The 15,835-nt window shown below is 36.5% G+C and overlaps 1 protein-coding gene across 2 annotated transcripts in view; it reads left to right on the top strand.

Moving 5' to 3' along the window:
• The window catches only part of BRD1 (bromodomain containing 1), a 62,575-nt gene that overhangs the window by 3,924 nt on the left and 42,816 nt on the right, over positions 1–15,835 (top strand). For both annotated transcript variants that reach the window (XM_035903393.1, XM_035903394.1), the window contains exons 2-3: positions 1–1,021; positions 12,481–12,637. The exon at positions 1–1,021 is cut by the window's left edge and continues 348 nt beyond it. In XM_035903393.1, the coding sequence (XP_035759286.1) occupies positions 1–1,021; positions 12,481–12,637 (1,178 nt within the window). The remainder of the gene's footprint in view (positions 1,022–12,480; positions 12,638–15,835) is intronic.

The raw sequence follows: 15,835 nt of genomic DNA, 5'->3' as shown, positions 1-15,835 counted from the left end.
CTCTTCCAGAACCAAAAGTACGGATTGTTGAATACAGTCCCCCTTCGGCTCCTCGGAGACCTCCAGTTTATTACAAATTCATTGAGAAGTCAGCAGAAGAACTTGATAACGAAGTTGAGTATGACATGGATGAAGAAGATTATGCGTGGTTAGAAATAATAAATGAGAAGCGGAAGAGTGATGGAGTGTCGGTTGTTTCGCAAAACATGTTTGAATTCCTTATGGATAGGTTTGAAAAAGAGTCTTATTGTGAGAACCAAAAACAGGGTGATCATCAGTCTTTAATTGATGAAGATGCGGTGTGTTGTATATGCATGGATGGTGAATGTCAGAACAGCAATGTAATCCTGTTTTGTGATATGTGTAATTTAGCAGTACATCAGGAATGCTATGGGGTGCCATATATACCTGAGGGCCAGTGGCTCTGCAGACACTGTCTGCAGTCCCGTTCTCGGCCTGTAGACTGTGTGCTGTGCCCAAACAAGGGAGGTGCCTTTAAAAAGACTGATGATGATCGTTGGGGACACGTGGTATGTGCTTTGTGGATTCCAGAAGTTGGATTTGCCAATACAGTTTTTATTGAGCCAATTGATGGTGTCAGGAACATTCCCCCAGCCAGATGGAAGTTAACATGCTACCTCTGTAAACAGAAAGGTGTTGGTGCCTGCATCCAGTGCCACAAAGCAAACTGCTATACTGCATTCCATGTAACGTGTGCTCAAAAGGCCGGTCTGTATATGAAAATGGAACCTGTGAAAGAACTAACTGGCAGTGGGACAACATTCTCTGTAAAAAAGACTGCCTATTGCGATGTACATACTCCACCAGGTTGCACACGGAGACCTCTAAATATTTATGGAGAAGCTGAAATCAAAAATGGTGTTTGTAGAAAGGAGGGATCAGTCAGAACTGCTAGGTCTACATCAAAAGTCAGAAAAAAGACAAAAAAGGCCAAGAAAACAGTGGTTGAACCCTGTACAGTTATGCCAACAGTGTCTGCTCCTTATATCCCCCCCCAGAGGTAAGCAAACCATCCAAGTGAGAGAAACCTATACTCAGTTATCTGTTTAATTTTCAACCAATGCTTTTAGATGCCAACTTTTGGGTTTCTTGTGCATTTCTTACTTGCTTTCCTTAAAGGCCATACTCACAGGATTAATGTAAATTATGTACATTGTACTTTTGTGGAATTGCATTAAAAATGCAGGAACTTCCCCAGAGGAAGTAGTCAAATGGTCTGTCTTGTCCTGAAATTTTTTTTATTTTTTTTTTTTTTTGTGTCAGACCAAATCATGTGGTGTGCTCAGTTGTTGTCATTCACTGTAGTTTTGGGAATAAACCACTGAATGCAGAATAGCATATGTAGTTGACCTTCATATTAAAAAAGCAGCCAAGCTTAAGGTTAACTGTACTCATAATTTGGGAGTCTGAACTTCGTTTCCTAATTTTAAGAGCCCCAAAATGAAAATTACATTTGCATATATAAGATTTGAATCTTGTTCATCTCACCTAAATTAAGTGTAAACTTTTACTGTAAGATCTGTGTAAGTAGCACCAAAAAACCCTCCAGGAAGTGTTTTCCTTGTGGGGCAGACTTAATTTTTCAAGAGGTTTTTCCTGAATTTGCATTTTTACTTTTGCAAATGCAATAGTAATTTGGTACCTTGCAGACTTTTTTTGAAAAAGTTAGCAAGTAAATGATGGTAAGTTAGTTGGTTAATGCGTTCTTAGTCATGGATTCTGAAATGAATGTGCCCTCCCGTTCAATGATGCTACCAAATATCTGTGCTGTAACTTGAGTAACATGTTTGTGTTTGAAAAAAAATGAATTGATGAATGTGACAAAGAGTTTTAATCCCAGTCTTGTCTTTGCTTACAAATTTATACTGTGTAAAAAGTTCTGTTTAAGCTGATTTTTATATTAGTGTGTCTTTTGCAGTTCTTGCAGGAGCTTTTGTTATGTGTGTACAAATATAAAGCATGAACACCAGAACTGAAATTGCTCTTTACATTTAACATTTCATATTTTGTATTTTAACAGTGATGATCGGGGGGCTGGCAGGTGGCTCTAGATCTGGTGAGGCTAGCGAGGTGACGCATCACAAAGCAGGAACATTTCAAGTGATGTTTTCATAAGTAATAACAGAATTGGAGCAAAATGGAGATATCTCTAATACCTTTATTTCAGGAGTTCAGAACCTCAGCATGAACTTCAGTTAGCTTAGAACAGTAGCATCTCTCTTCAGATTTCTTTCAGTTAAACTGAGTTATAATGCAACTTTTTTCTGGGATTTGAGCACTGACAGAAAGCTGTGGGGTAGAAAGATACAGTTCTGGCTTTGCTGAACCTTTGAGACATAATACACTGAGCTGAGAAATGCAAAATTTGGCTATTGGGACTAAAACAAAGTTTGTCTTTATGGAGTATTTGTTTTGTTTCTAGCATTTACATTGATGTGTTTGTTTACCCCTTGAATTAAATTCTTACTGAGGTAAGAACAGTCATTTAGAAAGTTTCCTAAACTGGCACTGCTTCCATGTGCAGGTTCACTGTACTGTGACAGGGCTCTGAATGTTCAGACAGTGAGGGCTCTTAAAATAATACAAATAAAACATGCTTTTTTGAAAGCAGGCTCCCAAGTCTCAGGTAGGGGACAGTGAAGGCCCGTTAAATTAATCTAAGTAAACACATGTTTTGAGACTGTGGTCCTTTCCCGTAGGAAGTTTCGTTAATGCAAGTATCTACTTATTGACTAGCTTTGACAAACAGCCTTCAGCTCCTGTGTAGTGTTTACAAACACCAGATTGATTATAAAGTTCTCTGTTATGATTTGCTTGGTAAAATGGTATTTTTATTTAGCGATGCACTGCAGAAAAGCTTAAGTTGACAGTAAGCAACTAATTGTTATTTAAATATGCACTGTTGTTCAAGGGAGGGGGGAGTTAGTAAAAGAGGGGGTAGTTAGTAAAAAAGAATTTGGTTTTGTCTTAATTAGGACAATCCTGATTGGTGGTGTAGTATGCTTTGTTTTTTAAGCAAGGTAAGAAAGAGCATGAACTAAGTTAGAGTTGAGGATTAGAATGCATGTTCTCAGTTGTACTTCTGGCAATTCTTTCCATTCCGAAAGAGTTTGAAATGAATTTGTGTTCAGCATCTCTGGAAACTGAGGCACATGTGGAGATGTTTGGTTTAGTGTACTTTCTTAATCATTAATAACTAGTCCATATGTCTTGGTGGATGTAGCACCTGAGCACACCTGGTAAAGCTTCAGGAAAATCCTCTTGCTGTTTAGGTTTAGTTTAAGGTGGAAGGATTGTATGGTGTTTCCTAACCTGGATAGTAAGTGTATATGAAGGGCTGGGCATTTTAATAACGCCATTTGCAATAATTCTGTTTTCTGAAACAACTACCTTAATGTTCAGGATATGTTAAGATTGGTGTAGAACAATGTGATTTCTACACTACTTTCTGTAGCTCATCAGTTTCTGTATCAGCTTATTTGTAGATCAGGTTTCTACGCTACTGCCTTGAATGATTTTGAGCTGAACGCTTCTCAGTTACCAGAATTTCTTACACAGATGTTATACTCTAAGTCTTTTGCTGTTAAATTACATAGATAGTGTCATTCTGTAGGTCACTTGCAATCTAATTATACAGCCTCTCAGACTTACCATCTGTGAACTACTGATTTAAGAGTGTAGGATCCAAAGTTTTTAACCACTGATGATAGGAGATGAATACTTCCTTCCCCGTGTCTTTATCGTTTTTTTTAACGCTGAGCGTCTATATGTCCTGTTCCCTAGGTATTTTAGAAAGTGTGTACCTAAGTATCCACTTCCAAAGCTGCAATAGGTCATGTAACTGTAAGGTGACTTCAGTTTTCAGTGCTGACTTCTTAGTAACTTGCTTAGCACTTGGAATGAATAGTATATGGGACCACTGGGGAACCTGTTACGCATATATGATTTGCATCAGGCCTTCTGGCTACAGAAGTATGTTGTCCTTTTCCTAGGACACTCCGTTCAGTTTTTCTTGAAATATAAAACTGTTGAAGGTTGTTGCTTACGTTGTACTGCTTGCATTCATCAGCTTTTTTGGTGGTGGTTTTTTTTTTTTAAAGGCAGAATTTAGCTTAGTCTAAAAGTTGCATGTTTCTGGGAAGTGTCAGAGCAGCTGTCTTACGTGGTGGGGCGAGTGGGGAAGGACACTCCCTCAAACTGTACCTCTGGGAGGGACAGACAGTATCTGCACGTGCTGGCATATGGTCATCAGAAAAGTGGCCTCCTGCTGCCACCAGCTAGTTTGTCTGAAGACAGTAGTGACAAATTTGTTCTTGCAGTACTCCACTGATGTTGTATGATGGTTGAATTCTGCCTAATAGATAAATGTTTTTTTTTTTTTTCTTCCTAATAAAATACTCCAAGTATTTATTCAGATTGCAGGTTCAGAATTTCCAAGTTAGGAAATCCTAACTTTTAGGGCTGACTTGATAATCTAAATCTAGCTTCTTGTCTATGTTAGTTATCTTATACTGGCTCTGTGCTCCATTTCTTGTGGATTTTGTGTGCCTCCCCCCGCCCCCTGCTGCTTATCCTTGTCCTTTATAAGTGAGTAGGATGGACACTTAAATGAGAAGAGTCGCAGCATTAGCTGTGAAAACTGGCTGGTTTCTCTTACTTTTGAGTGCTTGATTCTTCAGTACAAGTAACATTGTTTTGGTGTGGTCTTTTGATCTTGTGTGTTGAAAGAGGCATTTAAAATGTGATTGCTTGGTGAAAAGCAAAGCCAGTGTCAATATTAATGTTCTTAAAAAATGTGAAACTAGGATATTGTTGCTATAGACTTGGGAGGAAGTTGAATGTGATATGAAATATTTAATCTTGAATATTTTCAAAGTATACACTGAGATACAGTGTAATCTGCTTTATTAAAATACTATTCGTGCAAGTGTTGCTCTATTAAGTGGAAGCAGGTATTTTAAAGTATATAAATATTTGCTTTCATCTTTAGTTTCAGTTTTCTATGTGGTGTATTTGTAGTGTCTGGAAGAAAGCATTTGAAATAAAGCACTTGCTTTGGAGAGCAAAAAAAAAAAAAGCAAAAAAAGCCCCACTTTCATAATAAGTAGGAACAAGGTGCGAACAAGGTGCTATACTTGTTTTCAATGTTTTATGCATCAGTTGTGTTGCATCATATTATTGAAAGAGAGTTGAAAGAAGCTTATGGAAGTAGGTAGTACAGGAGAGCATGATGTAGGTATGCCTTGTGGCTGTACCTAATAATTAAACAATGGAATAACCTAGATACAGTGGAATGGGATGCTAGCAGTCATCGTCCACTGATGTGACTTTTTTGTGAGATTGATCGCCTTCAAAACCTTTCTGATACATGTGGAAACTACTGCTGGTGTCATCCTGACCTCTTTGCTTAAATTTTGCCTGAATCAAGAAAAGAGCTACTACAATGTTGCATCTTCTAAGAGCCATACAAAACCACGATTTTCAGAAGGCATTGTCTGAAGAACTGTCTCCTGGCAGTTCTTTAATCAATAGTCAAGTTACAGAGTGCACAAAAGCGAGTAGATAAACACTGGGATTTCTTCTGTTACAGATAAAAAGACTATTTTTGATTAATACTTCATCTCTGATGTGAATTTAGCCTTTTGAGATTATATTTCAAAATCATGTGTGGTATGGTTATGACTACTACAAAAAAAAGCAGCCCAGAAAAGTATTTTGAGTAATTTTAAGGAAAAGTCTTGACTCAGTATTATGTATAGGAAATGGCAGAAGTAAATCTATGCATGTGATTTTTCTAGGAAGACTAAGAAGGTTTTCTAGTATGGCAGGGTGGGGTTTTTTTGACCGTTTCGGTTTCTTCCTTAACCAAAGGTTTGGAAGATTGTGAACTTAATTGTTAGAATAGGAACAAAGTAACCTGTTATAACTAACAGAGAATTGACTGAAATAACATAGCATTTTCTTCCCTCTTAAGTTCAACGTTCTATTTTCCTGTCCCAGAAAAACTTTACAAGCTGTTTGCTCAAGTAGAAAAATAGATGCTTCGTTTCACAGTCATGTGAAGCAAGAAAAAGTGCTTCCTACATGTTCAGTCAAAATGAAATATTACTTAAATACCCAGAAATGTAAAATAAAGAATGGGAACCTGGAGAGACTTTCAGGCTTCAGAAGATGCATCAGTAGATACGCTGTTGGATTCTCAACCTGGCAGAGAAAAGCAAGTTCAATAGCTAGAATTTTAAAACATACAGACAAAAAGGAGTAACTGTGAACATGATGAAACACTGTGTTAGATTAGTAAGGGTAGTGATTCGAGAATGGGACATTCCTGTTTATTCAAATCTTAAATACAAAAGCTGGAAGGTAATTTTAATTAGGGAAGTGTGTATTTGACACATGGAGATCCTGAAGACTTGTGTCAAAATCCTTGTCAGTCTTTTCAGGATTTGATACGTACCCTGTTGGGTACATAGCTGAATTCTGCTAGTTAGAAAAGAAACCTTATCTGTATCCATTTCCAAAAGAAAATGAAGACATGCAATTGGATTCCAGTTTTTATGTAGTTATTCATCTACCTGTGTTGTCTTCAAAGCTGATCAGAAGGGTTTGTTTGGGTTTTTTTAGTTAAGAAATCATATAGTAACTTGAACTTTTTGTTGAGGGGATAACATACAGGCATGGCAATAAAACTGTCTCCACTGTTTGGTTTTTTTTTTAAAAAAAGGTATATTGAAAGGTGAATTTTGCAAACACTGTTTGACAGGCAGCTTCTGCCAAAGGTTTTGTGTGGGAAGAGAAGCGTTCCATCCATCTAAGCAGGCTTTCTCATCTTCGAAAGCTGAAGGTTTTGGATACGGAAGTAGGAGGAATAGTTGGCAAGGTCCCAGAATTAATTCCAGTTCTCAAAACAGACACTTTCATAGTTTTTTTATTCTGTTTTTCTGCTATTTCTCTTCCAGTTGGTGTCAGTAGGTAACTTCTGTGTCTTCCCCGCTTCCTATGAGTTTTGGTATGTTCTGTGGAACTTCCCTGAGCAAGGCTTGGAAATTCAAATGTTCCTGAAACTCCATTTACTTTGTTACAACTTGTTCAATTTAGATTTTTTTTTTTATGTTTTGTTCTGACAGCTTTTAGAAACATATCTGCAATGTTTGTGTTGGAAAATAGGGATATTTTATTTGCCCAGTAAAGTGGAACGTCATTTGATTGTTCATGGGTATTACCGTAGGTCAAGAGAAACTGATATTTTAGTGATACTAAATACAGTTTTACAGAGTATAATTTAGTTTTGCTAGTCTTTTGCATGTACTTTTAATAGTTATGTTGGATAAAGGAAGATTCAAAATAACAAACTGATGAAACTGGAGGCTCAGGGCAAGTATAGTAATTTAAAATACTAGGTTTAATTTGTGTTTAAAAATTGATTGGTTTTAGTGGGTATTTGATCTTGCTTAATCTTACAGATTTTCATATTAAGTTCCTTCTGCCTGAGTTACTATAGCAATACTGGCAAAATCACAGACTTGCCTAAGGAAATTTTCTCTCCAGTTTGTCTTTTGAAAACTTGAGACTGGAGAGATGCTATAGAAGTCTTCATATATTATAATACTAAAATGATATCTGTGGGGCTACCAAGCATGTATGGTCTGTGGAGTGGTTGGTGATGATTAACAGAAAAGGGGCTGATTATCTCTCATGTGCTTTCTTAGGTTAAACAGCCACATTGTTAGTCACCAAAAATACTGGTTTCACTTGTAACCAGTGGCCATAGTTGCCACAGTGACATGTAACTGAAACTGGGAGGGGAAGGCAGTCATGAGTAGGAAGAAGGAAGCTGTGAGATTGCTACCATGACAAGAGCACGTCTTATGTTGATGAAAATTATTTTATGCATTTATCTAAAATTTGAGGAAACCCAGGACTGAGTAACGCTCAGCTTTCTCTGAATGCTTTGACCAGTGCATTAAGAGTATCACCCTTTGCAGGGTAGATTATCCATCAAATGTCTCTGTGTGAGGAGAGGGTTAGTGTGTATCAGCTGATAAATTACAGTTTCTCATCAAAGCTGTTGTGTATTAGCTTTCATTTTAAATTAAATTATCTGAGTCTGTCTTAGCCTTTCAAAACAAACAGTTTTCCTCTCCTCATCCTTTTATTGCTTTTGTAAATGCAGCATATTTTTAATGCCGTAATTTACACTTCAGCCTAAACTATGGTTTCAGGCTGGGAACTGCAGGTGCTTCTGGAAAGCTTCAGCTGAAAAGGGACCTTTCCCTCTTTAAAGACAAGCAGTGAATTGTACGATACCTCTGTATCATGTTTGTAGTGCATGTCACAGTATTTTACAGTTGGATACAAGTGGGGCTGGGGAAGGGAAGTAGTATTGGCTTTCTCAGTTGCCTGTGGCACAAATAAAACAGTTTTGAAAAATGTTTTGACATCTGTGTAGTCTTGGAATGTAGCCCAAAAAAAAAAGGAAAAAACGAGGGAGTATGAGTGGTGGTGCCAGAACTTCAAAAGGCTGCAGTGGCCATCAGCTTGAAACCTAATGCTTCTTTTGTGGGACCAGTTACGTAACAGCAGCTACTGAATTTCATGGGAACACAGCCGCTTTTAAAGAATTTTCAAATTCTTTCAATGTGTTTTATTTGAAGTAACTGATAAGTTGAGGGGAAAAACAACATACTGTGAGCCACACTAAGCTGTTCTTAAGGCCTCGGAATAGTGGTTCAGGCTGCAGCAAGTTACAGCATAAGAACTGTTCTGCTCTGGGTTTAGCTTATTGATAGTTTAAATGCTTTGAGAGACAACTGCTTAGCACTTAATGTGGTCCATTTCAGGATGCTTCTCGGGAGTTTTGTCTTAAAAAATTCTCTGTTCCATGTGGAACATGGATAGCAAGAACACTTCTCATCTCCCTGCTTGCTCTCTGTAGTCACTATAGTTGTGGTTTTTTTTTTTTCCCCTGATGTATCTAAAGTCAGTTGTGATAGGGAAGACAATAACTCTGCTCGTATCTTCCAAATATATATTCCTACTTTCTAATTTTTGTGAGCTGTCTTCAATAGTAGTCTTGTACTTACTTGGCAATCTTAACAGAGATATAAAAAATTATTAAATAAAGAGATTGCTCATTGCAATGAGATCGGTCTGTTTTTTCTGAAGAGAAAGCACAGGTTCAGTTGATAGCCGTGTGTTTAATATGCATTTGAAATACCTGATTTTTTTTTTTCTCCCAGTGCTTACTATGCTCGACTTGCCATTAGAAAATAAAACACTACAGACAGCTGTTCTTTCCTGATACTCTTACATGTGGAAAAAGTTCTAGGGTACACTGATATATTAGCAAAAAAAATGCCTTTGCTTACCTGTTTTGTGTAGTTCTGGGAGATGACCTAAGTTCTGTAAGCCTTGCCTCTGTGTGGGGGATTTGTCAGTGTAGTGTAGCAGTTAATCCTGCCTTGTGCAAGTCAGATCCTGAATTGCAAAACTATAGTCTTCAAGCAGCTCTCCCTTATCTGCCTCAAATACATACTTTTTTTTTTTTACTATTCAATAGTTTCTTTTAAAGTATATCTCTCTGTTGAAGAGAAGTAATTGGAATATGCAGTGTTTATACTCCTTTAAGACCTCAAAGAATTTCAAATTTCTAGTTTGAAAATTTAGTTTGAACATTTACAAATTTAGTTCAAGCTCAGGTAGCAGAAAGGAACTTGCTCAAGACTGGCACATACTTACATGCCTCATTTCATGCTTGTTTTCATCTTTGTGAGGGAGAACCTCTTTTCCAATGTGGTAGCACCTTCAAGGATGGGAGCTCCAAAATCAATACCCAGTCTTTGCTACTTCTAGGGTTCTGTAGAAGCAAATGAATCATGTCTTATTTCCCAAAAAACGGTTTTATTGTCTGTCAAAATGTAAAGTGTTTTGGGTGGTAGAAGTCTACCTGGGAGTATCTGACTAAGCAAAAAGATGATAAAAGAACTGTGCTATATAGTTAGTGGGTGCTTAGGGTCTAACAGCAGATGTAACAACCTCGTTATGTCAGTAAGATCAGAGTGTAGAGGCTTTGTAGATACCTGCCATGTGAAGAGCATCTGACCTCTGTATTTTGAGAAATTAAGGGGTGATTGGTGGTATATTGCCACTACCGAAGTCTGGTGTCTAAATGAAATATGAACGGCCAGTATTTGTTTGGTTTTATTTGGAGGGAAGGCAGAGAGTAGTAGATTCCTACCCCTCGATAGGTAGTTTCTGCACTCCAAATTACCTTCTGTTTACTTGTATTTTTAAAGTTGGAGAATATCTTCTGTGAACATCTTTCCTAAGCTTATTCTAGCACTTTACTATTATAATTATCTATGAATAGAATGGTTTGTTATGTGAATGGGCAAATGTACATTAAAGTTGTAATTAAAGATGTTTGCTTAGTCTTGCCACATCTGATGGGCATGAAGCCAAGGCACCTTTCTTCATGTTAAGTTAAGATTCCCTGATCTTTCCAAATAGGTATATATTTGGCTCTGCTTTTTTTGACTCAGTTCAGGTTTTGCTCTTTCCAGGAGAGAGATGTGAAAGTAATTATTTGATTGTGATTGCATTCTATGATTAATTGTAATTCTGTTGTGTTTGAAGTTTAGCATGTTCACATCAAGGCCTGTTCTGCACTGAATAAGTCTTTGCGGAGCCTGCCTCTGCCCTTCAGTGAAAGACTTACAAGACAGTCCTAAGTCCATCTGCAGACTTTCTAAGCTTTAAGTTAAGCTAAATTTTTTCAAGAATGCCTAACTGGCTTAGTTATTCATTGAAAAACAACGTCACTTGAAGAACCGAAGGACACAGTGGCACTGTATTTTGAAGAAAACCTGTGTTTGTTCTGCCTTTACCCTGTGATGACTGAAAGCTCTGTAGCTACACTTAGTGTAGCACGGAGTAGACCTGTTGCACCTTACCTTCTACACAGCCCTGAGAAAACAACCAGGGATGATGACCTTTCGTGAACTCACTTGTAGACTCACTTGCATGTCTGTCTGAAAAATATCATTCATGTTTCCCAGCTATTAAAAATCATTTTAACCAAGGTTTACTTATAACTTTATGTTTTCTTTAAGTATTTTACTACTTTTTTTCTACCACTTACCTGAGAAACAGCTTTATTCCTAATATTAAAGGGAAAAGGCAGAAAAATACTAATACGTGTATGTGTTCCTGATTTTTATTTAAACATCTCATGGTAGTGGTCTACAAATCAGGCACTACTTGAATTTAATTTTGTCTATTTTGGTATTAGATTTTATTGGAGAATCTCTGATAAACCTCCTACTATCCATTGTAGAGTTTTTCTATGGGTAGTAATATAACGAGTGAAGAATTAACAGATTTCTGTTTATTGATATTAGCCTTTCTGTAACTCTGTCTTAACATCCAGCTCAGGAAATCCTTTTCTCTGTCCAACTCCTCACCCCTGCCCCCAAACACAGGTGATTGGTGCCTTGGGGCATCTTGTGTTCATTTTGCAAGGGCTAACACCAGTGACGAATTCCTGCAATATCATACAAAGACAAAACCTGTTCATTCTACCACCATCAACATTTTTTTGATTTTTTTTTTCCATGATTTCAAGTTACTGTAGGCACAGAGCGTTGAATATCTGTTTCAGATAAACTTTTTTTTTAATATAAGTTTTGAGAGATTAGTGTCATGTGTGAGACTTGGAGATTTTAATGTGTCATTATTTTAAAAAGTGGTACTCAGGTTTGTTGTGTGTGATACTCATATAGCACTTTCCTAGAGTATTTGTATAGAGAGTATATGTAAACAGTATTTGTATCTGTTAAAAAACAAGTTTGGAGAAAATACTATTTATTTAATCGAGATACTGTGCTTAACTGTTTGTATCATTCTCTCTTGCATATTTCCTGTGTGGATATTTTCATCATATCTGTGGTGTAAAATCATAAGTGTTCTTCTGTTTTCATTTTTTGTTTGCTTTATTTGCCAAAAATTTAATACTAGTAGATGAGTAATACAAGTTTTGTTGCATGTTTTTGTAAAAAGTTTGAAGATATATTGTCTTTAAAGTAAACTACTAATTCTGTGTGAGGATGGCAACAAATGATCTGAAAACTTTTGTAGGGATTTAGAGCTTTATTTCTGATTTTATTTTCAACAGGAAAATGCACATAAAGCTTTATTCCCAGCCCTAATCTGGGATTGCTCTTGAGATAATGATCATGAAAAAATTGATGCCCTTTAGCTTTATAAAGTACCTGAACGTATTTGCTAGAAACTAGTGTGAAGCAGCTGTATTTGATTGTAACCTACTTCTCAGAAATAATTGTGTTGAAAGGGATGAAAGAAATTAGTAATGTGGTGATCACTGTTGTTTGTTATACATGCATATATATGAGATGTTTAATTTCCATAGACAAATATGTTTTATGCTTTGCCATATTTTAGATTAAATAAGATTATGAATCAGGTGGCCATTCAGCGGAAGAAGCAGTTTGTTGAACGAGTGCACAGTTACTGGTTGCTTAAAAGGCTGTCTAGGAATGGTGTTCCTCTGTTGAGAAGACTGCAGTCCAGTTTACAGTCACAAAGAAACACACAACAGGTATGTGACACACTTTTTACTTATAAGAAGAAATCAGAATCTCCCTACTTTATAGAGTAAAAAATTAATGAGGAAACATAGCATGGAGTAAAAACTTTCTCTTATTCCATACCAAGTAAATTCTTTACCTTATTCTTAAGTAATGTGACCTCTACTGGAAATCAGACATTATCTAATCCTTTTAAAGTTGTGAGATATGAAAAAAAATATGTATTTATTTGGGTGGTTCTTTTGTTTCGCTTCAGTGTTTCACAAAAATACTGTCACCAAAACTATCCTAATACCATTGTTCATTGACTAGTATTGTGTCTTTTTGGAACTCATTCCTCGATGTGGTATGAGTTAGTAAGATAAAGAATAGGTTTTATTTTAAAGTCATCAAAAGATGCAAAGCACTGTCTTCGACACTTGTAACTGAGAAAAACAGGGATTTTTACAGAATAAAGGTCTGACATGCTAGTTACAGTTTTTGAAATCAGATCTTTATTGCCTACCTTGTTAGGTAATAACAGAACAAAGAGCAAGTTGTTGATGAAGTTCAAAGACCTGTTTCAACTTTTAGTTTCACTTCTGACTTAGTTAAGTAGGATGTAAACAAGCATAACTTAATGCTGATACTTTGTTCAAGTAAAACTCATCCTGTCTAAAATACATCTAGTTTGGTTCAAGTTACGCACATTCACCAGTCAGAATTGCTGAAAAACAGTCACTCCAGGTGTGTATCAGGTTCAGAAAGCAGTATTCTTCCGCTTCCCATTTTTGTAGTATGACACTGCTTCCCTTTTTTGTAATACTAACAGCTCTTCAGTGACATTAGAGATTTTTGGCAGGTCTTTTACTGATTTGGCTTAAAAAATAATTACACTTCTGAATTCTATGTATGGATCCATGTGTGTAGACCTTGAAATGTTGTGAAACATCATGATACGGACATTCTTACTGCACCCCTGTTACCTTTTTTAACTGTACTGAAAATGTAGTTAGCTGTGTTCTTTTCATTCTCCAGGTATTTGACTTTCAGTGGAATTGTTTCAGTAAAATAGCTTCTAGAACTTAAGCGTATATATTATAATAATTCCCTTGTATTATACTGAGGGGGTTTTTTTCCCCTTTAAAGCCTAGCTATTATTTTTGTTTAAATTGCATTGCTAATTGCTGATTAAGTTGTTAATTGATGTAGTCATAAAAATGCTATGGTCAAGACTACTTCCTAATTATTGGATCTGCCCTTTTTGTGTGTGCGAATATTTTCTTAGCTTTTCATGAAAAAAATTAATTAACAATTCCCAGAATAGTTGAGGTTGGAAGGGACCTCTGGATGTTATCTGGTCCAACCCCACTGCTCAAGCAGGGCCGAGCAGAGTTGGTTGCCCAGGACCACATCCAGATGGCTTTTGAGTATCTCCAAGGGTGGAGACTCCACAACCTCCCTGGGCAACGTGTGCCAGTGCATGGTCACCCTCACATTAAGTAAATGCAAGAAAAAAAAAAAAAAAACACCAAAAAAAAAAAAAGAAAAAAGAAAAGCATTTCCTGATGATCAAGCAGAACCTCCTGTGTTTCAGTTTGTGCCCACTGAATCTGGTCCTGTCACTGGGCACCACTGAAAAGAGCCTGGCTCTGCCTTCTTCAGGTATTTATGTACATTGATGAGATTCCCCCTGGAGCCTTTTCTTTTCCAGGCTAAACTGTCCCAGCCACCTCAGCCTTTTGTTACAACTGAGATGCTAAAATTCCTTTTAGGTGGAATTAACTTGGAATAAATTGGACACTTGTTTATCTTTCATTACTTCTGTATTACTCCATGGCAGTGCCTGGCAGTTACCCAATAACAGATGAAATTAATTTATTCAGATAATAGACTGGTGGTTTGGGTTTTTTTTTTGTTTTTTGTTCTTTTTTTTTTTAAATGAGTTCAACTCCTTAAAAAGGATAAAAACCAAGCACAAAAGTCCAGAGCTTATGTGGTGGTATAGACCTAGACTGTAGTTAGTGTCTGAAAAAATTATACTTGCTAGCTGGTAGTTGGGAAGTACTTTTCCTGTTAAGATGGCATCATGAGACTGCAACACTTCTAAATATTTCAATAGTAACTACAAAGAGAAAATTATTCTTATAATTGATGTTTGATTATAATAAAATAAGACTTAGGAGCTGTTCAAAATCCATTTGCCTGTTGTACTCCTGTCCAAACACTATCCTTACTTTTCTAATTTCAGAACTGTGCACTATTCTTAAGTAAGAAAATAATGAAAATACTTTCTAAATTAATTGGAAAATATTTTATTAAATATTGGGGCACTTCTGAGACTATGCTTAAAAATTATAATTGAAATTAACTTTGTCTTCTGAAAAGAAAAAGCAAGTTCCAAGCAAAGCTGTTTATTAAATGATACTGTTGATGAAAAATGTGTAGGTGGTGCTTTTCAGTGAGTAGCAAGTGCCCTACGACATTGCATCTTCTCCATAGCATCTTCAATATGTATATATAATACCTATTAAAGTAGTCATAACTGCAAAGCATATGATGCATTAGTCGTCTTCATTACTCCAAGTATAAGCCAAACCATAATGAAGACTTTAACAAACAGCTGTGTCATAGCTGCTGTGAGAATGCCTCAATATTTTCAGATATATGTGATTATTTTGTTCATGTCGGTCTAGATGGGAAAATTATTTTTCCCTTATTTTATCTGAGAGGTCAGAATGTCAAGAAACCTGAATAGGTTTTCAGTCAAATCAAAGAAATATAAACACTGACGTAATACAGTTGCAGGGGAGACTTTTTAATCATCATTATCATTTAAACTGAAAAGAAATGTTAACATGAGGAACCAAAACCCTGAAAATGGTTTTGAGATGCCTAGTGGAAGGTGGTTTTGATCTCTCGCTAATACCTGTTTGCTAGAACAAATTTGGCAGGGTGGGAAGCATTCTGTGATTTAGAATTACTTCTTAATGAACATGTTTCAGAGCTCAGTTATGATATGCTTTTGAAGGTGATGTTACATCAACTAACAGTTCGAAGCCAGGCAAAAAGATCTTGGCTTATATACTACCTCACCATCTGCAGGAACGAGGAACCCTCTGAAAGAATGGTTTATACTGTCACCTCTCTCTCCACCTAGAAATTCAGGAAAGGTATTGGAAATTCTCTAATAAATTTACATCCCCATTATTTTAGTTTTTTTCTGTGCT

Source organism: Egretta garzetta, unplaced genomic scaffold (genome assembly GCF_000687185.1).
Source record: "Egretta garzetta isolate BGI_Z169 unplaced genomic scaffold, ASM68718v1 scaffold681, whole genome shotgun sequence".
Classification (NCBI taxonomy): domain Eukaryota; kingdom Metazoa; phylum Chordata; class Aves; order Pelecaniformes; family Ardeidae; genus Egretta; species Egretta garzetta.
This window is presented reverse-complemented; position numbering and strand designations above follow the sequence as displayed.